Source organism: Melitaea cinxia, chromosome 27 (assembly GCF_905220565.1).
Source record: "Melitaea cinxia chromosome 27, ilMelCinx1.1, whole genome shotgun sequence".
NCBI lineage: Eukaryota > Metazoa > Arthropoda > Insecta > Lepidoptera > Nymphalidae > Melitaea > Melitaea cinxia.
Window position 1 is genome coordinate 3,348,016 of NC_059420.1, and position 26,382 is coordinate 3,374,397.

Here is a 26,382-nt window from a genome sequence, read left to right on the forward strand (position 1 = left end):
ACGGATGATAAAATTTTTACAATTGAGCAATATTTTACCAAACAAAATAACCGTATTTATGGTCAAAGCTTGAAAGCTTCCCAATTAGTCAACAGCCCTGTGGAAATATTCCGATAATGTAAAGTTAACAATAACTTCCCATCAATATATATATAATGTTTAAGGTTATATTATTTTTTTTTTTCTTATAAAAATTTGCTTGGCGCGTTTTTATTTTTTAATTACTTTTTACTTGCTATACTCTGCGGTTTTATCTGTTTTAATTTTAGAAAATAAGATATCTACTAAAATAATATATAGCTTGAGGCCTAAAGCCTTCCACGATAAAGGTATGAAATAATTTGCTGAATAATTATTTTTAATCTATTATCAAGTACGCTTGTTTAGCGCTTTTTTGACTTTTTTAATTTTTTTTTTTTTTTTACTGAATAAAGTCACCAATCATTCATCCTTTGTAACTATTATTTACTCAAAATTAAAAATTACAGCTGTATATAAACATATATACTAGCTTTGACTAGCAGTTTTACTCGCTAAGTTCAAATACAAAAATTAAATATCTATAACAAGAATAAAAGTAGTCTATTTGTTTCTGCAGATTTCTATACTACATTTACTACTCACTACAATTACAATATTAAGTTTCGAACCAATTGGTTTAGCAGCTTATGCGTGAAAGACGAACAAACATACATCCAAAATTTCGCTGTTGAAATTGGAATGCGATATAAAAAGATTGACTGTTTGTTTGCGTTAAACGGAGGAGTTATTGATCAAAATTTAATACGAGTTAAAATAAGGTGACTGTCTAGCTAAAATTAAACAAAAGCTTTTAATATCTAATATGAAACTTATAATCTCTTCATAAGTATTATCTTTTTTATTTTTGTCAAATTTGGAAAAAAAGTATCGATACAGGTAACTAAGGTAACGGCAAACGTAGCAATAATAATATTATATATTAAAAATATGTTCATCACCAAAAAAAAATTTTTTATGTATAAAAACATTTTAAATATATATATATATATACAACATTTAATTAATTTATTTAGTATGTACATACCTTTTTAGATCAGCCAATCAATACTCGTGCACTTAGAAAAAAACTTAAATTACAATGAATAAAGGAAAATAAAATCTTTACAGTAATACCAAAAACCCATAAAAATGTGTACCGCCCACGAAAATAGAACAGTTTACGCTCCGCGATAATTTACTGGCCGAAAATATTGACTAAAAACTCGCAGTATGTACTCGATGAAATATTTTCTTAAGTGTTGCCAGTTCTATTAATTTTCTTTCCTATGTTTTTAGGGAGATTTTCCAAGTATTAGTGGAGATATGTTTATTAATTTAAAATAAATAATTTAAATTTCCCTATCTGCGTCTCTGAAGCATCGTAGCTCTGAATCGGATGGACCGTGCCGTTTTTTTTTTTTTTTTCGTAAAGGCGAGTTTCTTTATGGTGGTTCTAAGCTATGTTTGGTAAAAATCGATTCAGCAGTTTGAAGAGTATCAGCGCTATCCCAAAATTATGTAAGCGGTGTGGCTACGACATTAAAGAATAAGGGCAACACACATGAGTTCGCGCCATTTTTGTCACGAACTTAGAGGTCTATGTCCAGCAGTGGACTGCGATAGACTGAAATGATGATGATGATGTTTTCAAAATAAAATTTAGATTATTGTATTACATGTCTATGTCAATTCAAGCCCGTTTTTCTTTTTTCTTTTTTTTTGTTTCTAAGCAAATAATAATTATTTCCTTTATTTTTTAAATATTTGTGATGTTAAGGATGGTGCTAAATAAACAAAAAAGTTAGTTTACTTAAATTCATTGTCATTTATTTTTTTAATACAACACATTCATATTTACAAACATTTATATATAATTTATGTTTCTCAAATTGTAACATTTTATATGGCCTATAAAGTTTAAAAATTGCATCTTTTGCCATAGTATTGCTTTTAACATATGAATTACTAATAAAAACTAAACAAAGTTCGTTATTTATATCTAAAACGTCAAGTAAGTAACAACCATATTTGAAAGAAACATTTTCAATTCGAAATGCAACAAAATCTTCCCTAGGAACAATAAAGTTTGAATTTGCTGCCAAATATCTTTCATGATACCATAGAGAATTGCTTGCATTTTGTTTTTTTAATAACGCATTTAAACGAAACGCTAATCCATCTTTTTTGTACTTAACCTTTTTTGTTTTATGTACGTAGCTATCATTATAACATTTTAAGCTATCCGATGATTGATCGGATCGGTTTTCTAGTTTAACATTTAGTGGCTTTTCGTCTGTCAAAGAATTGATGATTTCAATATCGTCATTGCTTTTCGAACTGTTCTTTGAGTCATATTCACTTATTGAATTTTGTGATTGTGACGTAGAGCTGAAATGACTGTCAAAGTATGATTTAATTTTATCTTTTAATGCTACACTTTTCATTTTATTATCTATACTTATATTTATGTCTTGAGTTGAATTATGTAATTCGTGTTGTTTATTTCTATGACTACTTAAAACCTGTGATTCTAGCTTTGTTTGATGATTATTAATTTTACATTCTTCGTATGGCACGTCTTTAGGTATATTAGTATTAGTAACTTTTTTATTTATTATTATATCTGTACTAAATTTGTCATTGTTGTTTTTAATACTGTTGGGTATTTTTGGGTTGTCGCTTGTCTTAGATTTCTTTAATACATTTTCCGTACACGTTAAAACTGGTGATACGCTTCTTTCTCGATGTTTCTCTATATTTATACTATTGTGATCAAATAGTTTTTTCCTTACTTTAGGTAAACTTTTCTGTGGACCATTTTTGAGAAATAATACAGGACTTACTTGTTTATTTTCTTTACTATTTAGATTAATTACTGGCGATTTAATACTTTTAAATGGCGCGAATCGTTGAGAACTCGTCAAAATAGGAGATTTGCAACCTAAATTAACACCATCAGGAAATTTTTGAATTTTCTTTCCATTAGTGGTTTTAGTACCGTCAACAATAGTTACATCAAGATTAGAAGTATTATTAGATACATTTTTCTTGATCTTCACTGGTTTTCTTTTCCTCTTGCCTGGTTTTAAGTTAATTTCATTATAAGAATAATTTTCGTAGTCACTTGAATCACTGCACGACCAAATAATTTCTTCTGAGCTCTCTTGCGAATTTAGTAGATGAAATTTGGATTTAAAATAATTTTCTTGTTGCTGTTTCATAATTATACATATCTAAAATAATGCGTTTTATTATTTAAAATTAAAAATAAAGGACTACAGAAATTTTAGAATCACAATAACAATTTAATAAATGTCAACAAGCAAAACGACAGACACAGATAAAGTTAACAACCATAGACAACTATAACATACAAACTACAATATCGCTACAACAAATTTATTAATTATAGGCTGACAGTGTTGAGACTAAATACAATATTTTCTTGCTATTCTTCTAAACGTTTTTTTTCATACTAAACTCATTTTATATCTACACAACAGTTTACATACGTACTTGTTTTGTAATTTTTTTTTTTAATAGGTATCACCTTGACCTATAACTATTTATTGGTGAGGGTTGGTAAACTTGTTATTGGTATTATGTTATTTTGCTAACTTCACGTCAATGTGCTCTCAAAACAAATAGGTAGAGTGCATGCTGTACATAAATACGTTCGCTTTATAAGCCTCTATTGTTTATGAATCTAACTTGCAACTACTAAAGCTCCTATCCAACAGGGATCCAATTGGATTCGCTTTAGATTGCGATACAACATATTTTATACAAGTTATCCCTCCGGGAGCCGGTCTCTGGACATAATGGAAGTAGATCGAGTCGCGTCTGATTCGGAAAACGTGGCGGTGGACGAAAATGCGGTGGAGAAACAAGTCGCGGACGGGGCCGGAGACGCCGCTACCTCCCACACGGAGAAGTTGCGTCGCAAGCATAAGAAGTACGCTCGCAGTAATAGCAAGGAAGGCCCGAGTCCGGTAACGACACCGCTCCCGAAATATCGTAGTTGGAAAAACAGCCGACGTCCCCGCAACGGTCATGGCAGAGGGCTGCCTAAGAAAGGTAAGCGCTATTTTCAGCCAATACGATAATATTTATATCATATCGAACCGGAGAAAGTTCTGGAACGTAACTAATGTACATCTCAGAGTTCGTTCAGGTTATAACATAACATTAGTTTAGAACGCACCGGTATAATAATATTATGGTGTGTTATGTATTTACGTTGCGGCATTTTTAGCGTCGTTTACAAGGTCACGCAAACGCAGTCAGCTTTTGCGCAGTTACGATTAAATTTTAAAATCTAAAAGGGTGCCGTTTCGATTGCCGTAGGTCACTAATCAGACGGTATGATAGTTGAATGACTTGTTATGCAATAGCCGCTTGTAAACAACTTTCGTCGTCCAAGGCTATTTTGAACATATTTATCTAACGCGGTTTGTAGATAGAAATAAATTATTAGCGATGTATTTTTTTTAATAAAAAAGTGAATTTTATATGAATTAAAAAAAATAATCAATTTTTTTTTAAATATATTCTACTATTAAAAAAATTCTTACCCCAGTATAATGTTACGATATCTTTGAGTGACATCGAAATTGTGTAATCGATACGAGCGATGTCGCGGACGAAAAGCTAGTTATTACAATTTCGTAAACAAGTTTTATAGTAAATTTAACGCGCCTCTAATCATGATGTGTTTGTTATTTTGCATTTGTCCTTGACAATTTTTGTATTTTTATACGACGGAAATAGATATCTTCAATAATAATCGAATTTAAGTCGTAACATATATTTGTTTATTGATTTTTACGTAAATTAATTTATTTTTATTATACTTTTATTACAGTATGGCACTACTTTAACACATTTTTAAATTACGATTATTTGCTTGCAAACGAAAACACACCGACTTCAATTTATTTGACCAGAAAATGAGAAGTCGGATACAGATGAATGATGAAATACAGATTTCGATCAAAATTAAATGGCAAAAAATTGACAATCAGCAGCTTTAGAATAAAAAAAATAGGGTCAAAATCTCGACACCTGGTAAAAATTTATTAATTAAGACTTAGGCTTATTATTTATCATTAAAACAAAACCAGTGCGCTTTACCGCACGACTGAAGTAAAACTTCTTTAATTATCTCTACAGTAATATATGTAACATAACTCTCTCTTTCTATCTTCTAACTTATAACATTCACCCGCTTACTCTCTAAGTCAAGCGTGCCTAAAGAAGTTGTACTTCCAAAAATATGTAGCTATATTAGCCGGCTGTTACCTATAACAAGTCTTAAGTTGCTTATCGTGGGGGCAGACGATCGTGTGTACCTATATGCTATAAAATAAAATAACAATAATAATAATAAGTAGATAGTTACGAAATTATCAAATATACACAATTTGTAACAAATGTTACGAAGTTTTAAAAATTATATAATAAGACACTACTTATCAAATAAACAATATTTAACAAGGACGAAATTAACATACATTATAAATAAATAATGTAATAATAATATATTATATAATAGATAAAAAATACTGAAAAGCCAAGTAATTTATTTACATAAATAATGTAATACATACTATATATAGAACGAACGATGGCAAGCCTCGACGCATAGAGAGGGCCTGATAAACCAGCTTGACGACCTGGACCATGCCGTCAGATTTACAGCAGGAGGCGGCTAGGCGAGACGTGCCGTGGGAAACAACCTTAGCCATTAGAACGCGTTCAAAGTTTTACAGCATACCTCGGTAGTGTCGTGTCGGATTCTGGAGGAATTGCCAAAGCGAGGGCAGCCTTCTCTCAGTTACGACCCGTATGGAAGTCAGGGAAGCTGACACTAAGAGTGAAACTCGAAATCTTTCGTTCCAACGTTAAGACCGTTCTTCTGTACGGATGCGAGACATCGAAGGTTACTAAATTCATCACACAGCCAATCCAGGTCTTCATCAACCGATGCCTACGACAGATCATTGGCATCGGGGGTCCGAGATAAATATCAAACGACCACCTAATGAAACTGCAAAGAGACCCCTATCAACCACCACATAAAGCGGTGTAAATGTGTATGGATCGGTCACACCCTCCGAAGGGATCACGTAACCCACCTGTACATACATATATTTCCAAAGCGATTTTACATCTTACTTATTATAATCTGCGGATAATTTGCCGATAATGTCTTTAGATAGTGTAACGTTACTGCGCAGTTACTACACAATGTTTGAATAAATAAATGTTACACTATGTACTTTTAATATAATTATCGCTAATTAACTGTGCCCCGCGGCTTACCCCGCGTTAATTTTAAGAAAAAAAAAGCGTACTATAATATTATATAGCCTTATAGCCTTCCTCGGTAAGTGGCCTATGTATAATATATATATATATATATATATATTAATGTATGTTCGGGGATAACTTCGTCGTTTATGAAACGATTTTGAATAATTTTTTTTTTGTTGGAAAGGAGATATCCTAAGTGTGGTACCATCATAAGGAAACCAGGATCTGATGATGGGATCCCAGAAAAATCGAGGGACACCCGCGAAAATTCGCATAACTGGGTGTATATAGTGTATAATCACGGTCGGGTAGGAGTAAAATAAGTAGTCGTGATTTTTAAGCTCTTTAATAATTAAATAGTTTAAAAGGTTTTTAAGTGTATTTTTTGAAATAATTATGCATATATAGAGTGTTTTACCTACCAGCTGTACATTTCCTTATATATTCACTATTCTAATATAACAAAGAACGCAATGGAGTCAGTAAAAGATACACTGTCTGAGATGGCTGATATGTTTAAAGCAAGAATGAGTGAATTCCAGCAGGAATTACAAAAATTGACATCGCCAGTCACCGCAGTCTCTCTAGCAGCAGAATTCAACAGCTTTAAAGAATTTATATTTACTACATTATCTGCACTACACCGCCAGGTTGAGTTTCTTAGCAGGGAAATGGATCGCCTGGAAATGAAAAAACGGCGTAATATGATTCTCTTGCACGGTGTTAAAGAAGAAAAATCTGAAGATACCACTGCTCGAGTAACCTCTCTAATCGCAGAATACTTGGATCTGCCTAACTTTTCCAGTTCAAGCATCAAACTCTCGTATCGTCTTGGCAGACCCTCTGATAACAGAAGCCGACCGATTGTCGTAAAGTTTACAGATATCAGTGTCCGGGATAAAGTATGGTTCGCCAAAACCAAATTCAAGGGCACTGGTATAACGCAGTCGGAGTTTCTCACCAAGGCTAGGCACGATATATTTTTAACTGCACGACAGCGCTACGGTATTGGAAAGTGCTGGACCCGTGAAGGCCGCATCTATGTGGTGACTGCAGATGGATCGAGACACCAGGTGGAATCATCTTGTGACCTGAAAGCTATTTCTCATTCACCGAATAGGACACTAAGCGGGGATAAAGTGGATGCCGGTTCCAAAAGTGCGGACAGTAAAACGATCCCTCCTCGCACAAAGCGAATAACAAGAAAATAGTGTATAATGCTTTTGTTTATATGTCTGCTTACCTTGATTTCATTGTCAGTTGTATTACTAATCTACCCACATTACATTTTTTTTTTTTTTTATCTCAACTGAAATACATAACAAATTGTAGTATTGTATTACAATATAAAACCACTGTTACTCTTTTTTATTTAATTAGGAAAGCTAAATATTGGTGTAATTTAGTTTGAATTAAGTAATGTTTTATTGTTATTTATTCTTATTTTTTATGATTTCATTGTCAGTTTTATTACTAATCTACCCACATTACATTTTTTTTTTTTCTCTCAATTCAAATGCATAACTAGTTGTAGTTTCGATTACTGTATTTTTATCAATATTGTACTACAATATAAAACCACTTTTACTCTTTTTATTTGATTAGGAGGGCTAAATGTTGATGTGGTTTGGTTTTAAGTTTTAATGAGGTAATGTCTTATTGTTATTTATTTTCTTTTTTTATGATTTCATTGTCACTTTTATTACTAATCTACCCGCGTTACATTGTTTATTTTTTTCTTCTTCTCAATTCAAATACATAGCAAGTTGTAGTCTCAATTACTGTATTTTATCCATTTTGTATTACAATATAAACCACTTTTACTCTTTTGTATTTAATTAGGAAAGTTAAATATTGATGTAATTTAGTTATAATTAAGTAATGTCGTATTGTTATTTATTTTTATTTTAGTCAATATTTGATCACTAATTTAACTTTTGTTTTTTAACAAGTACAACATTTTAATTTTAAAAATGTTTTTAAAAAGAATGTTTTTGGTAGTGCAATATTCATGTTTTATGAACTTATCTTTTAATATTTTTTTTTGTGTTTTTTTTTCTATTTTTTGAGGTAGGCAGGACCTATTTTTAATTTTTTATTTATTATTTTATTATTGAAATAGTTTAGTGTATTAAATTCATTTCCTAATTTATTTACTCAAATGAACAAAATGTATTATGTTTTCTCCACAGCTGGCGGGTAAGACTAATAATTATATTATAATATATATTTTGTTTATTATTATTTTATTAATATTATTATTATTTGCTGTTATTATTTTAGATATACTTTATATATAATACCTATATTTGTTACGTGTTACATTAAATTACGATGAATAACAGTAATTTATATGATGACAATGATGCGTTTCTGTCTTTCTCTTCTTCTACAGAAACAAATAGTGAAGACAGTTTTCAAAGTATCCCAACACTCAACGAATGTCTTAATTCTAATTTTTCACTTTTTCCAAAGAATTTTAATGTTGTTCATATAAACGCTCAGAGTATTCCTGCACATTATCCTGACCTTTTGGCCTCATTTGATAACATAAATCTACACGCTATCCTTGTCTCTGAGTCGTGGCTTAAACCTTGTTTACCTTCAACTTCTTATTCTCTACCGGGTTTTCAGTTAATTCGAAATGACCGCATACATCGAGTTGGTGGGGGTGTTGCCATATATTTGCGTTCCTATATACCTTATAACATTGTCAGTATGTCAGCACCTCAAAACAATCCTTGTGCGGAACATCTATTCTTAGAATTAACTCTTTCTCACTCTAAGATTCTTTTATGTGTTTTTTATAATCCTTCTCTCTCTATTGACTACTTTTCTCATCTTGAAAGCCTTTTAGAACAATTTACTCCTCAGTACAGTCACACTATTTTAATGGGAGATTTTAACACATGCTTGTTGAAAAATGATTACAAATCTTTAAAACTTAATACTATTATTTCTAGGTCTAATTTAAATATCCTTCCACTTGCTGCCACGCACTCTTCTCCAAATTCTACTCCCTCTCTTCTAGACTTAATTATAGTTTCTTCCACTGACCATGTAGAAAATCATGGACAGTGTAATGCTTGTGCATTTTCTTATCATGATCTTCTTTTCCTTTCGTACAAAATAAAACCTCCGAAGGCTAAGTCAAGGATCCTTCTGCTTCGTAACTTTGGTGGTATGGACCTTAACAGCTTGCGTGAAGATGCAAACAGGATCGATTGGTCTGTGATTCAATCTGTTGATACAATCGATCAACGAGTTGCTATTTTTAATTCACTTATGACTGATTTGTACAACATGCATGCTCCAGTTCGTCCAGTTCGAATAAAGCATTTGCCAGCACCCTGGCTTACCGAAGACATTAAATCTCTACAACATAAAAAGAATAAAGCGAAGGCTAAATATAGGGCTAACCCCAATATAAGAAATTGCGAGAATTATAAAAAAATAAGGAATCGCTGCAATACAATTTGTAGGGATAAGCAACGACGCTACATTCACGAACGCTTAAATGAAGAGTCTGATACTTCTAAAATTTGGAAGTTCCTACAGAAACTTGGAGTTGGAAAAACACACCAAAGTATTGATCTAAATAAATTAAATTTAGACCAGCTTAATCGGCACTTTTTATCTCCTGCTACCATAGATGATTTAACTAAATCAAATACTTTAAATCAACTTTCAGCCTTACCCACTCCAAATTTTCCTGCTTTTACTTTTTGTCAATTCACTGTAAGTGACGTTAAGAAAAACGTTTTAAACATCAGCTCTGATGCCGTCGGTTCTGACAGTATTAGCCGTAGAATGATTCTTCCCATTATTGACATTATAGCTCCAATAATTACGTCTATTTTTAACTTTTCTATCCAGTCCTCTAAATTTCCTGCCGTGTGGAAAAATGTTCAAATTATCCCTTTACCTAAAAAATCAAATCCCTGTGCTTATTCCGATTTTCGACCAATTTCTATTCTTCCATTTCTGTCAAAAGTCTTTGAACGTCTTATTTATCAACAATTGACTCCTTTCCTTTCTAGACACAACCTTCTTAATCCTTTTCAGTCTGGTTTCCGCCGTGGTCATAGTACGGCTACTGCTTTAATTAAAATAACGGACGACATCAGAGCTGGTATGGACAATCAACTTGTCACGGTGTTAACATTACTAGACTTCAGTAATGCTTTTAATACTGTTGATTTTGACATACTACTTGCCGTACTTCGTTCTCTGAACATGTCTGCTGAGGTGACTGACTGGTTCCAATCTTACTTGTGTGGTCGTCAGCAACGCATACATGTTGAGGGATACTCCTCTAATTATTATACAATTAATGCTGGCGTGCCGCAAGGTGGCGTGTTGTCCCCTGTATTATTTTCTCTTTTTATTTCTTCTGTCACTAAGCACATTAACTCTCTCTACCATTTGTATGCGGACCCTATTGACCTCCAAATCTACTCGCAAACTTCTCTTAGTGATCTGCCTAAATGTATTAATTTACTGAATGAGGATCTTATGAATATACAAAATTGGAGTAAATCATTTAGTTTAAAAATCAATCCTTTAAAGACGCAAGTTATTGTCATTGGTAGCCAGAAATTAATATCACGCATTATCTGGTCACAGGTCCCGTCAGTGATTGTTGACGAAATACGTATACCGATAAGCGATCAAGTGAAAAATCTTGGTATTATTTTTGACAAACACCTATCTTGGATACACCAAATAAACTTTATAAGCAAAAAACTGTTTGCAGCAATTGGGTCTCTGAGAAGGTTAAGCAACTTTCTTCCCATTCCCACTAAAGTTATGCTTGCACAGACTCTCCTTTTACCGATTCTTGACTATGCTGATACTAGTTTTGTTAATTTAAATGAGGAACAATTAAATAAACTGGAGCGCTTACAAAATCTCTGTATTCGGTTCATATTTGGTTTACGTAAATATGACCATGTTTCAGAATTTCGCAAACAGCTCAAGTGGCTACCTATCCGACTTCGCAGGAATACTCACATTCTGTCTCTCCTTTACTCAATCCTATTTAATCCTCTAACACCTTCCTATCTAAAAAATCGTTTCGAATTTCTTAGTGATACTCACGAAAGATCTCTCCGCTCTGATAATAACCTCATCCTAAAGATTCCATATCATTCTTCAACCTTTTACTCTAAATCTTTCACTGTTGAAGCCTGTCGTCTCTGGAATTCGTTGCCGCTAACTATAAGACGAGCTCAAACATTGGAATCATTCAAGAGGCTAACTAAGGCAATGTACTTGTCATCGTAATATTATTTTATTTTTATTTTTTACTTATTTATTCGTTTATCAATTTATTTTTTTCTCTGTGTATGTATTCTTCTTTGTTATCAAATTATTATGTGTTTTTGTAGGTATTTGTGTACGTGTATATGTGTGTATTTGTGTAGGTGTATTTGTAGGTATATGTATGTATATGTGTATGTATGAATATATATAATATATACTTATGTTTACGTGTATATGTGTGTATTTGTGTAGGTGTATTTGTAGGTATATGTATGTATATGTGTATGTATGAATACATATAATATATACTTATGTTTATGACTGATAGCACTTATTTTGCGCCCATATCCCCAATAACAATCAATTCTAGTCCTCTGCCCAAAGGTTGCCTGGAAGAAATCGCTGCTTTAGCGATAAGGCCGCCTGTTGCAACTAATGCAAATTTATTATTTATTTTTTTACCTAATTAAACTTATTTTACTTTTGTGTTGGTGTGCTAAAGTGTATATAAATATAAATAAATACCGATTTTGACCGACCGAATTTGATCGAAAGCCGATATTTTTCATGTGGTCATCCTCAAATTTCATCGAGATCTGATTACAACTTTTTGAGTAATCTTTGATTTTACTTGACTATTTTTTCGTCTACCTATGTTGTATTACTTATCGATGAAATTGAAGTCGGCTTTTTTCGTTTGCCAGCAAACACAATTATTATTTCCCAAACACACTAATTTTTTTGATTTAAAATATTTATTTTTTCCTCTCATTTTGACCTCAATATAAAAAAAGCCCTCATTTTCAATCGAATATTCTCACGTCAAAATACCTATCAGCTTTAAAGAAAAAAGTCGGTGACTTTTTTTGTTCGTTGAAATCTCTACTTTCTGATGGTGTTAAAAAAATATACATTACTATGGTAAATGCTCTCATAAAATGCAAAGATATAACAATTAGTAAGGCCCAGACCCTCCTATCCCATTTCCCACTTCTCTATGTGTAAATATCTTTTGATGGGCTAAAATCTTCCGCAGGTCACTCAGGTATAATTATGTTATCTTAAAACAGCAATAAATAAGCATCTACGCTCATAATCAAAAGAGGATTCTACAACTTTCTCAAAATATTGTAAATGTCTTATTCATCATTACAGCCTATACAGTCCACTGCTGGACATAGGCCTCCACAAGTTTACGCCAAAAATAACGTGAACTCGTGTGTTTTGCCCATAGTCACCACGCTGGGCAGGCGGGTTGGTGACCGCAGTACTGGCTTTGTCGCACCGAAGACGCTGCTGCCCGTCTTCGGCCTGTGTATTTCAAAGCCAGCAGTTGGATGGTTATCCCGCCATCGGTCGGCTTCTTAAGTTCCAATGTGGTTGTGGAACCTTGTTATCCCTTAGTCGCCTCTTACGACACCCACGGGAAGAGAGGGGGTGGCTAAATTCTTTAGTGCCGTAGCCACACAGCACAAATGTCTTATTAAAATATTAAATATTCTTTACATTTTCTGAGCATTTCTAACATAACAGAATTATTCTCCATTAAATTATCTTCACAATGATATGTAAACTATACTGGTTCCGTAAACTAAAAACCGTACAATGACAAAATTAAGAAGGAGACAAAAAAAATCTATCGTAAAGCACTCTAATGCTTCTCATTATGAGCCGTGCGTTATTTGGTTCAATTGAATAATGTTGTGGTGGATTGAAGGCGCATGTGGGACATTTCATCACATTGGAGGCGTGCACTTTTGGATTTACAAATGTATGTCCGTGCCGATAACTACAGAGTCTTGCCTTAAATATTGTTATAAAGAAAAAAAAAATATTTTGTCTGTTGCACGTAATATTTATTAGTATTACAGTGCGCTAGTTTAATAAATTAATATAAAACCATTAAAATATATAAAGCTTGTTCGAAGTGGTCTCCATTGGCTGCAATACAGTCCTTTAAACGTTGAGGCCAGTTATCAATAGATCACCCCACTCCATTGACGATTAACGACAAAATATTTTACAATGTATTGGCGCAAAAATGAAAAAGAAACACAAAGTTGTGTCAGTTTGACACATATCATTTCGCCAATGTCACGTGGGATGAAAAAACAATGCACAATCATATTAAAAAAAATGACGCGTTCCAAATTCAAATGTAATATTTTGTTTATTTTTAATTGTGACAGTATTTATGGCCAGACTATGTATATATACAAATAAGTGTATTATTATTATTATTAATAACGTGTCTTTATCAGTTGTATAGAAAAACAAAGTTCTTATCAGTGACTCACGTAATATCGCTCCTCAGTAAGCTCTTAATAACACGACGTTTATTTAAAATAATAATACATTAATACGATATGAAAAAGTGTTCTGGTGTAGTGGTGCGTGTTTTTGCCTTACTGCTGTCGCGGGTTCGATACCTGCTCGAGATATCCATTTGCATCGATACTAATATTTGTTTCCGGTATGGGTGTCTGTCCTTGTGGGTATCCCCACCGTGCCTCGAAGAACATGTTAAGCTGTCGGTCGCGGTTGTTATCATGTAATCCTGATAGCGATCGTTACTCATAGTAACACGCAATGAAACAGCGTGGAGGATTAAGCTTTGCTGTCTAGCTACAAATCTTTATCTATCATCGATTTACTTACTTGACGTATATGTAGCTTACTTGTTAAGACGAATCTATGATCTTTAACAAAAATAAATAAATTAACTTTTCACACTCAACGGCCCCCAGTAGGATTATCTCCTGTGTCGGGGATCCGGAAACACACATTACACAAGCACAAACGCCCAGACCACAACAAACATCTATATGTCCAATACAAATGTTTGTAGTGATCGGATATCGAACTCGCGAGCACAACAGCCAGTGCTGTGACCATTGCGCCGATGCGTTGTCAATATTAAAATGTAGTAAATGTTGTAAACAAAGAGGCTTTGAGGCAAATTAAAGCCATGGTTAGATTATTACAAAATGATCACTACTGTATTGGCCTTGTAAACTACACGTGTTCATTGAACTCTTGAAGCGGGTTTTGTACTCACAAGAGACAAACAGCCATACAAACCTCTTTTTAACCGACTTCCAAAAAAGGAGGAGGTTCTCAATTCGACCGTATTTTTTATTTTTTTATTTTTTTATGTATGTTACATCAGAACTTTTGACCGGGTAGACCGATTTCGACAAATTTTGTTTTAATCGAAAGGTTGTGTGTGCCAATTGGTCCCATTTAAATTTATTTGAGATCTAACAACTACTTTTCGAGCTATATCTAATAATGCGTTTTTACTTGACGCTTTTTTCGTCGACCTACGTTGTATTATACCGCATAACTTTCTACTGGATGTACCGATTTTGATAATTCTTTTTTTGTTGGAAAGGGGATATCCCTAGTTTGGTACCGTGATAAGGAAACCAGGATCTGATGATGGGATCCCAGAGAAATCGAGGAAAACTCTCGAAAATCCGTAATAACTTTTTACTTGGTGTACCGATTTTGATAATTTTTAATTTAATCGAAAGCTGGTGCTTATCATGTGGTCACATATAAATTTTATCGAGATCGGATAACTAATTTTTGAGTAATCTTTGATAACGCGTAGTTGCTTGACTATTTTTTCGTCGATCTACGTTGTATTACTTGTCGATGTAATTGAAGTCGGTTTTTTTTTCGTTTGCGAGCAAACACAATTATTTGTTTGTTTTTGTAGTAGAGACGAAAAAATTAAAAAAAATATTTATTCAAGTAAGTCTACTTATATTAGTATTAATAACATAGTTTAATAACGTGTGTACAAATCGACATCCTTCTATATTAATTTTTAAACTTTTATATTATCCAATACTAAGATTTAATATGTATAACAGGATGGCCTATGTTAGTCTGAACCATATAATTATTATTTAGTTCATTTTATCAGATTCTTCTTCTTCTTCTTCTTTTACTTTGGCTCCCTGAAGGATTTGCCAATATCTGAGTGGAGCTTAGTTTATGTTATGAGAATCGTTAAGTTAGGGCAGGAAACTTTGCTTTGTGTAAGGCTTTGTGGGATGGGTGCATGTCGTAAGATCAAAAATAAAGACTAAGAAGTTTTATCAGATTTACTTTTGATAGATTTATATAAGTTTGTCAAATTTGACACTAATATATGAGTGTATATAATGTATGAGGGCAGCCGCAAAAAAAAATTATACTACTAGGTCGACAAACTAGCTTACAGCTCTTGTGATGGTAACCAATATACCGTAGCCTATAGATGCCTGCAACACCAGAAGCATCGTAAACGCGTTACTACCCTTGACGCTCCCCAGAAGCTCTGACTACGTTACTCGCCACAGAAACACAACACCGCTTGAAAGCAGTATTTTTAAGCTATGTTCTTCTGTAAGATTGAGGTTTTTCCCTGGACGGTCTGCTCCACATTTATTTAAATTTCTTTTCAGGCGGTGCCGGAGGAAAGGGTGTGTGGGGAGCTCCCGGGTCGGAACTCCTCGAGGAGTACGTTGAGGACGCGAACGACCCCAACTACGACTCGGAGGCCATTACCAACGGCGACGTCGAGTTCAAGCAGGTGATCATCGAAGCCGATCCTGAGGAAATTGTGGTGAGTTTGTATTATTAGTTTTACAGGTTTTTTTTATACAAAACAGGTGACAAACAGGCATACAGTGTGCCTGATGGTAAGTATATATCGTAGCGTATGGACACCTGCGGTACCATTGCAAGCACGTTTCAGACCCCACCCACCCTTGGCTCTAATTATCTTACACACAACAGAAACACAGCACTACTTTGATAGCATAGCTATTTAGCTATGATCTTCTGTAAGATTGTGGTACCTCTGCAGTTGGACCGCTCCAAATTTTGGGAAATGTTTTTTGCTGTACTTTACCTGCATGCAAATCTGGAGTGTTACAAAATTATTGGTGCATTGGACCAGTAGATACATGGTAGGATTCTTGGGCCAAAGTGGTTTTTCAATAAACAAAAGGTTGTAATATAAAAATTGTCATATCCCCTTCGTAATCAAGTTTACCTTTTCTTGTTTTTTAAACAGGTTTTTAGTTTATTTTTGTAAAATATTTTGCGTACCTTTAATTTAAATACACACTTAAATGGTATTATTAATGTTTTATATTGTAAAAATAATAAATTAAGGGTTAGCTAAATGAATAAATGAAAGTGCTAACATTCAAGCCGACTTGTCGTTAATTTGCGTAATTATGTGAAGCGATGCTTTAGTAAGTAGTAAGCGATGCTTTATTAGGTAGACTAGGGATGGGCTTCAATATTTTATAAAATACATATATCTTCACTAGAAGATAAGGGTATTATCGCCATTTTCAAGTACTGCAAAAAAATTATCTTGTTCGGCCGTGAATAAAAATAAATAATCAAATCCAATGCGCCGGAAGAAATTTTGCGATATTGCGAATCTGCGATAAGTTATATTATATTTTGTTAAATATTTATTTTGTATAAAAATTAGCTGACCCCGCAAACGTTGTTTTGCCATATATGTTATTAACCCCCTTAATCCCACCCTTATAACTTAGGGGTATGAAAAATAGTTGTTGGCCGATTCTCAGACCTACCCAAAATGCACAAAAAACTTTATAAAAATCGGTCCAGCCGTTTCGGAGGAATATTGTAACTAACATTGTGACACGAGAATTTTATATATAAGATATAATTTAGCACATGGGGACAAAATGATACAAGTTTTGAATGTTAGGACTGTGTATACAGTGAAATAGACAACATAAAGTTTTTTATCCTTGTTTTCAACTCCGGTGTCATAACATGATTTTATAAAGCCCATATTATTATTTAATGACTGTTTGACGTAAATATAACGTTGACCTTAATTAAGTTTTGATATTTACCGTATTTTGATAAGTTTTAACTTTTCAACCGACTTCCAAAAAGAAGGTTCTCAATTCGACTGTGTTTTTGTATTGTCGCCTCAGTACTTTTTACTGGATGGGCCACTCTAGATGATTCTTAGACAGATGGTGCTTATTGTCGTGTACTTGACTATTTTTCCGTCGACCTACGTTGTATTATAAAACCTCATAACTTTATACTGATACTTACATCTGACTAATTTTTGAGTTATCTTTGATAACGCGTATTTGGCTATTTTTTCGTCTATTATTATTATTAATAACATTTAGCGAGTTCCGATAAGTTTTAACTTTTCAAATTCAGATAAGGAATGTCATATCACACTAGGGTAAGAGGGTAGGGGGGTATTTAGCGCAATGTTGTCACGTCTAAGGGTGTGTGTCATATTTATTTTTAGATGTCTTAAGTTGGAACATCGCCAGCTGCATAGTGCATAGTGGGGTAGGTCAGGCGTTTACGTAAGTATTTATAATTGCATCTAGCCTAGTTGGCGCGTGTTATCCGACTGCGTTGTTGGGGTAGGTTGTGTGTTTGTTCTTGTTATCTCATTGTGTGTGAAACTCGAAGAACATATTATAATTTCGATGCGATTAGTTATGACGTTTTATGTATAGAGATTAGAAATATGTTTAACTTAATTATAAAATCAATGTTAAGTATGTAACAAAAATATGATAAAACCGGATAAACTTCGTGGCGCCTTTTTGTCGTGAATCGCCCGCGTATTCTCGTTTAGAGCAAATTTTTATACATTTAACCGACTTCAAAAAAGGAGGAGGTTTCTCAATTCGACCGTATTTTTTTGTTTGCGGATAACATTGCCGTTTATGAACCGATTTTAATGATTCTTTTTTTTGTTGGAAAGAAGATACCCACCAGAAGGAAACCATGATCTGATGATGGCATTCCAAAGAAATCGAGGGAGACCTTTAAAATTCCTAGTTGCGACTAGTGCGTTTGTTAATTTTTTTTTAGTCTACTTACGTTGTATTGCTCGTCGATGTAATTGAAGTCGGTCTATTTCGTTTTCTAGCAAACACAATTATTACAAATATTTTTCTCTAGACCGTGTGTTTTCCTCGTGGAACCCCACCGCGACTTGACGAGAATATACAAACCTTCGTTTCTGATCGTTATCGTACACACCTGTTAACGATTACTCGTAGTAGAAATATTTGGTAGATAGCTAAAGCAGCATGGCGGATAAATTATCAACCTTTGATAAATAAAAAAAAAAAAATGGCTGTCTGTAAAGTTGGTTGACGGACGATAGTTTAACGTGACAACGTCATAACAAAACATCTCCTCGGAGGCATAGGCTAATCGAGTGGAAGAGAGATAGATGCGGCGCATGCGTACAATGAGAGTAACGCTACAATGAGTCATCCTTTTCCGTGCATGCAGCCGGCGTTCATCGATTTATGTTAGACGTTGTCACATCAAAAGTGCAAGACCTATTTGAAATATTCTTTTACCAGGAGCTAAGTTCACAAAATGTCGTGTCGTCCATGCGTCGATGCCGCAGACTTGGATGCTAGTAGAGTATGGAACTTGAATAAATTAAAATTTAAAAGTGAATCCTTTTTAATAATAAAAATAAATTCTTTATTTAAACGAAATACGCGTATAATATGTTATATGACGTTACAAATATTCAGTTAATTGTTTGTAATATGAGTTTGTCAAAGTTTTAGTTTAATATGAAAATAAGTCTGTTGTTAGGGTTCCGTACCTCAAAAGGCAAAAGCTTTGTATTTAGTAGTATTAAGTTTAGATCTAGTAATAATTTAGTATTGTAATTTAGTTTATTTAAAAATGTTAAAATTGTTAGTTTTAGTATAGGATAAGTATAGTATAAGACTGCCATGTACATATGTATAAAAGTCCTTAATAAAGATATATCACTATTATCCGTCTGTCTGTCAAGACCCTTTTTCTCAGGAACACGTGGAGGTATCAAACTGAAATTCATATCAAATACTCAGACCTTCCGTGTTACGGCAGTAAAGAATATAGCCTCCCCCTCTTTTCCCGTGGGTGTCGTAAGAGGAGACTAAGGGATAACAAAGTTCCACTACCACCTTGGAACTTGAAAAGCCGGCTGTCTTTTTAATACACAGCCCGAAGACGGGCAGAAGCGTCTTCGGTGCGACAAAGTCAGCCCTGCTGTCACCAACCCGCCTGCCCAGCGTGGTGACTACGGGTAAAACACACGAGTTCACGCCATTTTAGGGCGTGAACTTGTGGAGGCCTGTGTCCAGCAGTGGACTGCGATATGCTGAAGTGACTCAGGTCTACTGTCCCTTTTAGGTGTGAAAAAATCGAACTTTTAAGCCTACGAAACCAAAAGATACAGCCGTTTATTTTTCAAAATTCCGACACTCGCAAGGCAATCAAAACCCACAGGGTACTTCCCGTGAACTCAGAATCTTGAAATTTGGTACCAAGCAACTTCTTTATAGCACAGATAAAGGGAAAATTGCAAAAAGCATAAATTTTTAGTTACATCATATAGTAAAAATATTTTTAATAATTAATGTACGGAACCCTCGGTGCGCGAGTCCTACTCGCACTTGGCCGGTTTTTTTTTTGTTCGGTTATATCGTCTCGTTTGTTTTGTTTTTTATCCATTTCTTATTTGCACGTTTATTAATATATAATTTTAAACGGATGGTTGTAATTTCCCTAATATTATATTTTTATTTTTGTTTCTTTTATAGCCGTGCCGTGTACCAATAATAAATGAATCGTATAAATACATAGTTGTTTTTGTACTTCATGCAGCTAATGTTTATTGTACTCGATATTTTATTCAATAGTCTCATCTCGTTGCGACACTTACGTAAAATATGTCAATAACGCCTGTGACATGTTACATGAGATAGAGATAAGAGGTAGCGATTTTAACGCTTATGATGGTAAGATTTTTTTTAATAAAATGATTAAGTATTACTATATATGTCGTCGCGATAACAATAGCTCGTCAATTGAACTAATTCAGTTTAATAGTTTGATTGTTTTGTTATTAGTTCATAAACTGTTAACACAACTGATTGATCATTATAATGTAAGAATTATTAGTTTAATTTAAAACATTAAATTGTAATTCATGTTTGATTTATTGAAACACTTTTCCTCTATGTTAATGAAATGTGTAATTTGATAAAACAAGGCTCCATTTATCAATTTACCGACGACACTTGTTTGCTTGCGGCACATAGATCTGTATCTGAAGCTGAAAATATTATGCAAAACAACTATAATCTTATTTGTAAATGGCCCATGATGTTGGGCTGGTGATTAACGCTCAAAAAACTAAATTTATACATATACATTCTTCCCATACAGTTGACTTAACAAACAAAGTTTTGGAATTTAATGTGGAGTTTTTCCTTCTAAGATGAGTGTCAACTAAAAAGCCCTGAGTGACGTGATCTATGCTTGTGTCACGCTTTTTAAAAATATGAAAGCTTTTCCTTCTTTATATATTTATTTTACTTCAAAATGTGATATAATTACAAGATTTATGGCAAAGTTGAATTTGGATATCTAATTCTATCAAACCATGATCATGTGAGATTTCGTATAGAGGTGCAAGCAGTGCAAGAAGTTACAATTTAAAATATGTCGCGTTTGTATATATTTTAGTCACAAGATCTGGATTAGTTTCCAATCTTCATATGAATAGCTTTTACGCGTGAATTCATAAAGCGTTACTTCACTTGTTGAATACAATAGTTATTAAATCAACAAACTGAAAATCATATTCAAAATCATGTATCAGATTTCTCGTGTCGACAGTAATGTAATATATTTATCTAATAAAAAAAAAAGCTGAAATGCGCATGTAACTTCGGAAGGACCGCACCATATTCTTTATAATTCTTTTGTTTTATTGTTCGTTTTTGTCGAGACACAGTTTCGTTAAACTAATCGATGTATTCACAAAAAAAAAGTGGCATTACGAAGTTCGCCGGATCAGCTAGTATGTATATATTAATACGTGAAGCAAAAACTTTGTACCCCTTTTACGAAAATTGCGCGGACGGAGTTGCACTAAATTTCGTACACTTATAGTTTATGTAGACAAGGAGTGCAGAATGCTATTTTTTTTTTAATTGTGCATAGAGATATATTAAATCAATAAAAAAAAACATAACACACACTACCATATATTTGGGACACCGCATATTATATTCTTTTGTTGATTGTCAGTCTGTAATCAAATTAAAAAAAAAAAAATACAAAGGTTAAAATAATAGTGTTTTCAAGCAGTATTGTGTTCCTGTTGGTGAGTAAGGTGATCAGAGCTCCTGGGGGGATTGGGGATTGGGTCGACAACGCGCTTGCGATGCTTCTGGTGTTGCAGGCTTCTATAAGCTACGGTAATCGCTTACCATCCGGTGAGCCGTGCGCTTGTTTGCCGACCTAGTGACATAAAAAAAGGTTCTTTATTTTCATATTATAATGTTTCTGGTTTTCTTTAATTTAAATTTTTAATTATGGTTAATTTCGACCCCTGGGCGACCACTAGTTTAAATAAATATAACTACCATAAGTATATAATAATTGTGTTTGCTCGTAAAACGAAAAAAAAACCGACTTCAATTTACATATTATGTCGACAAGTAAATACGCACTATTGAGGATAACACAAAAGTGTTCGACGGATTTCGATCAAATTTTAGTAGGATCACAGACAAGCACCAGCTTTCCATTAAAATAAAAGAATCATCAAAATCGGTACCACCAGTAAAAGTTACGAGGTAACAAACACATAAAACAAACTAAACTAAATAAATATTGGGATGATTTAAAACTTCAGAGCATCTAGTGAGCATTATAAAAATATTTACTGATAAAATCGCTTCTCTTGTCAACGTGACGCGTTATCGGTCATCGACCTCAATGCTGAATGGGGACGTGAGCGCTGAAACGTGCTACGAAAATAGACTTTTTTTTACTTCAGAACGCCTCATTTTAAAGTATAATTTAACTGGACTATGTAATAGTTTTCGTAGACTGCTCTATCATTTTAACCGACTTCAAAAAAGGAGGAGGTTGCTCAAGTCGACCTATATTTTACCTTTCGATATATATTTTTTTATTTTATTATATTACTATCGTAAATATATATCAAGAATCGAATATTGACTAATTAATATTTAGTAGATTTGCTTTGTGGTTACGGCATCGGCAGTAAGAATATAGCCACCCCCTCTCTTCCCGTGGGTGTCGTAACAGGCGACCTAGTGATAACACAGTTCCACTATGCCCTTGGAACTTAAAATGCCGACCGATGGCGGGATAACCATCCAACTGCTGGCTTTGAAATACATAGGCCGAAGACGGGTTGCAGTGTCTTCGGTGCTATAAAGCCAGCCCTGCGGTCACCAACCCGCCTGCCCAGCGTGGTGACTATGGGCAAAACTCATGAGTTCACGCCATTTTTTGCGCCAACTTGTGGAGGCCTGTATCCAGCAGTCGACTGCATTAGGCTGAAATGGTGATGATGATGATGATGCCATCTACCGCTCTTACATTAAATTTGGTAAACTGTCATATAGCTTTTTAATTGTGTCTTGTTTCATATTCTGATACTCGTTAATGCGCACACACCCTTCGACTGTAGTTTTTTATTTTTTCAGTTTTAAATATACATAACTAGGTTGGCAAACAAGCGTACGGCTCACCTGGTACGGTCACGATCATATGGTATAAGTATTATTCCGATCGGTTCAGTAGTTGCAGTGTAAGCGAACAAAAAAACCGGCTCGTCATTTAACGTTAGTATTTACTTATATTTAGTTTTACAGTAAATATAGAAAAATAGAGGGGCGAGTTAAGCTATTTCCGCGGAGTGTATATATTGAAAGGGTAAGAAATTAAAATACGGTCGCCACATGTGTGTGAAAATAATAAAAGAGCATGAGAAAGTTTTTGACATTAAAAGTAATGTGGTACAGTGTTTCCCAAATTAGTTTTATTACATATCCCGGATGAGATTCGGGTTATTTGAGTTCTACTGTCGTATTTTGTAAAATGTTGTTTTGTGTCTTCTTAGTTTTATATTCTTCACTATAAAAGAATTGTATAGGTATGTTTTTATAAGTTAATTGTTCCAAGGGTAGATAAACATTTATTTATTTAAAAAACGAGCAATATTTACGAACCGTTTATAAAATTTTAATGTTCAACTTAGCTGAAAAATGCCGCAAAAATATTAAGAGTTGGCAGTAATTTTTATTTAAAAAGTTAATTAACAGTTGGGTTGAAAAGTTCGTATCGTTTTATAGAAAAACACATTTTTTTGGCAAAATTCAGCATTTTTCATTTCATTTTTTTCATTTCATTCATTCAAAATACACCGATTATAGCGATTTTCCAACTTTTCAATACCATTTTTGTTGTATGATTTGTGTTTAGCCTCAAAAAGGGACTCTGTTTCGGCGATTACTTCCTCATCGGTTTTAAATTTCTTTCCAGCGAACATTCTCTTGAGATCTGAGAACAGGAAAAAGTAGCTGCGAGCCAAATCCGGAGAATACGGTGGATGCGGAAACTATTCTAAGCCCAATTCATGCAATTTTACCATCGTTTTCATCAATTTGTGAAATGGCACATTGTTTTGAAGAAACAACACTTTCTTCTTCTTCAAATGTTTTTTCGCGATTTCGTCTTTCAAACGCTTCCAATAACGCTATCTAATACTTAGTCGCTGTTGATGGTTTTTTCCCTTTCCAAGATAGTCGATGAAAATTATTCCATGTGCATCCCAAAATACCGACGCCACAACCTTACCGCCCGACTGTTGAGTTTTCCACGTTTTCGATTCGGTTCATCGCGTGCAGTCCGCTCAGATGACTGCCGACTGGACTCCGGAGTGTAGTGATGGATCCACGTTTCATCGATTGTCACATATCGACGCAAAAATTTACTTCTATTGCGGTTGAACAGTTCAAATCATTGCTCTGAAGCATCGACACGTTCTTGTTTTTGGTCGATTGTGAGATCGCGCGGCACCCACTTTGCACATAGCTTTCGCATACCCAAATGTACCAAAATCCATTAACGATATGTCCAACACGTTCCTTTGATATCTTTAGAGTGTCAGCTATACAAATCAACCTCAATTTACGATCTTACAAAATCATTTTGTGAATTTTTTTGATTTTATCGTCCGTAACAGCCTCTTTTGGACGTCCACTGCGTTCATCGTCTTCGGTGCTATTATGGCCTGTACGGAATTTAGCAAACCACTTACGAACGGTTACTTCGCCCGGCGCAGAGTCCGGATAACACTTGAGGAGGTTAGGAACAAAAAGTGACATTTACGTATTTTGCTCAATTCGGTTTTTTTTTGTAATCGACTCAAAATGTTAAATTCTATCTGTTACTCTCAAGATTTTGTTCAAAAAATGACTAGTTTCATAGAAAAATCGATCTGAACTTCTGCTTCCGGAACAAAAAGATACATTTTTATTCAATCACAGAGATTATTAAGACTTGAATTCAAAAAGTGACATATTCTTAGGAAATACATTTGAAGAGTCTTTAGTCAGTTCAAACCGGGTAAATTTTCCCAAAAAAAAAATTAATCGATTTAAAATATTGTTGAAAACAATAACATAGACAGCATCCGCGTGTTTTGTGACGGATGTGTTCTGGTTAGCCAGAGTCACCTCCATCTATTAAAGAAATTTTGATTGTATATCCTGTTCATAGGGACACACTGGGACATAGTTTTTTGCCAGCCGATCGTGTTTTTGGGCGAATAGAAAAAGATCTCAGAAAAGTGACAATGATAAACACTAAAGAACATTATCAAAAAATAATATCTCAGCATGGCAAAGTTCATTTTTTCATAATGAAAATCGTTGTGATTGTTTGGAACCTGATTATGGAGAATTACATGTATAAGAATTAAAAATGTTTTGTGTGAATCTATTTTTATTTTCATACAGAATGGTTCATAAGGTAACCTTTTTTAGACAGCGAGTTTCAAAAGGTGACATTTTACAAAATTATTCAATCAAATAGTGACATTTACAAGCTATTGGATCAAAGGGTGTCATTTGATGTGTATTTTATTATTTTTCTTCCAAATTTCAAAACCAGCAAGATAACCTTATAATACATTAAATTTAATACAAGAATTGACACATAAATGGTTAATAAAAAATAATAAAAATTGCTTAGATCAACTTGAATATTTATTTTCTCAATTTACTCAAAAAGTTAAAAACTGTAAATGACACTTTTTGTTCCTAGCCTCCTCACTTATCAAGCCACTTTTTGGTATCAGCAGCACTTTTTTTTAATCAAAAAATAGTGTTTCATTAAACACGAAATTCCTTTTTAACCGACTTCAAAAAAGGGGGAGGTTACTCAATTGATTATTACCGATTTTGATTTTTTTTAATTTAATCGTTGTTTATCAGGTGGTCACATTTAAATTTCATCGAGATCTGATTACAACTTTTGGAGTAATATTTGATCATGCGTATTTACTTGACTATTTTTTCATCTCATATCATCATCATTTCAGCCTATTACAGTCCACTGCTGGACATAGGCCTCCACAAGTTCGCGCCAAAAATGAAGTGAACTCATGTGTTTTGCCTATAGTCACCACGCTGGGCAGGCGGGTTGGTGACCGCAGGGCTGGCTTTGTCGCGCCGAAGACGCTGCTGCCCGTCTTCGGCGCGATTCAAAGCCAGCAGATGGATGGTTATCCCGCCTTCGGTCGGCTTTTTAAGTTCCAAGGTGGTAGTGGAACTGTGTTATCCCTTAGTCGCCTCTTACGATACCCACAGGAAGAGAGGCTATATTCTTAATGCTGTAACCACACAGCGTTTA

At 34.0% G+C, this 26,382-nt stretch overlaps 2 protein-coding genes and 1 long non-coding RNA gene across 3 annotated transcripts in view; 1 reads left to right on the forward strand and 2 right to left on the reverse strand.

Moving 5' to 3' along the window:
* Nucleotides 1–1,847: 1,847 nt before the first annotated feature.
* Nucleotides 1,848–3,362, reverse strand: LOC123667286. The gene has a single exon (XM_045601242.1). The coding sequence runs from the start codon at nt 3,240–3,242 to the stop codon at nt 1,848–1,850; it is 1,395 nt and encodes a 464-aa protein (XP_045457198.1). The 5' UTR covers nt 3,243–3,362.
* Nucleotides 3,363–3,842: 480 nt separating this feature from the next.
* The window catches only part of LOC123667075 (programmed cell death protein 4), a 33,648-nt gene continuing 11,108 nt past the window's right edge, over nt 3,843–26,382 (forward strand). Inside the window, exons 1-2 of the mRNA XM_045601069.1 lie at nt 3,843–4,098; nt 16,059–16,219. Of these exons, the coding sequence (XP_045457025.1) occupies nt 3,843–4,098; nt 16,059–16,219 (417 nt within the window). The remainder of the gene's footprint in view (nt 4,099–16,058; nt 16,220–26,382) is intronic.
* LOC123667077 lies at nt 12,451–18,638 on the reverse strand. The gene is made up of 4 exons (XR_006745381.1): nt 18,628–18,638; nt 17,222–17,227; nt 14,326–14,333; nt 12,451–12,529 (listed from the first exon to the last, which is right to left on the reverse strand). It is a non-coding gene; the product is annotated as an uncharacterized LOC123667077 (long non-coding RNA).

Bases quoted from the DNA above. Each gene is read 5' to 3' on its own strand.
- LOC123667286 (XM_045601242.1), bottom strand. From the start codon at position 3,242: ATGAAACAGCAACAAGAAAATTATTTTAAATCCAAATTTCATCTACTA.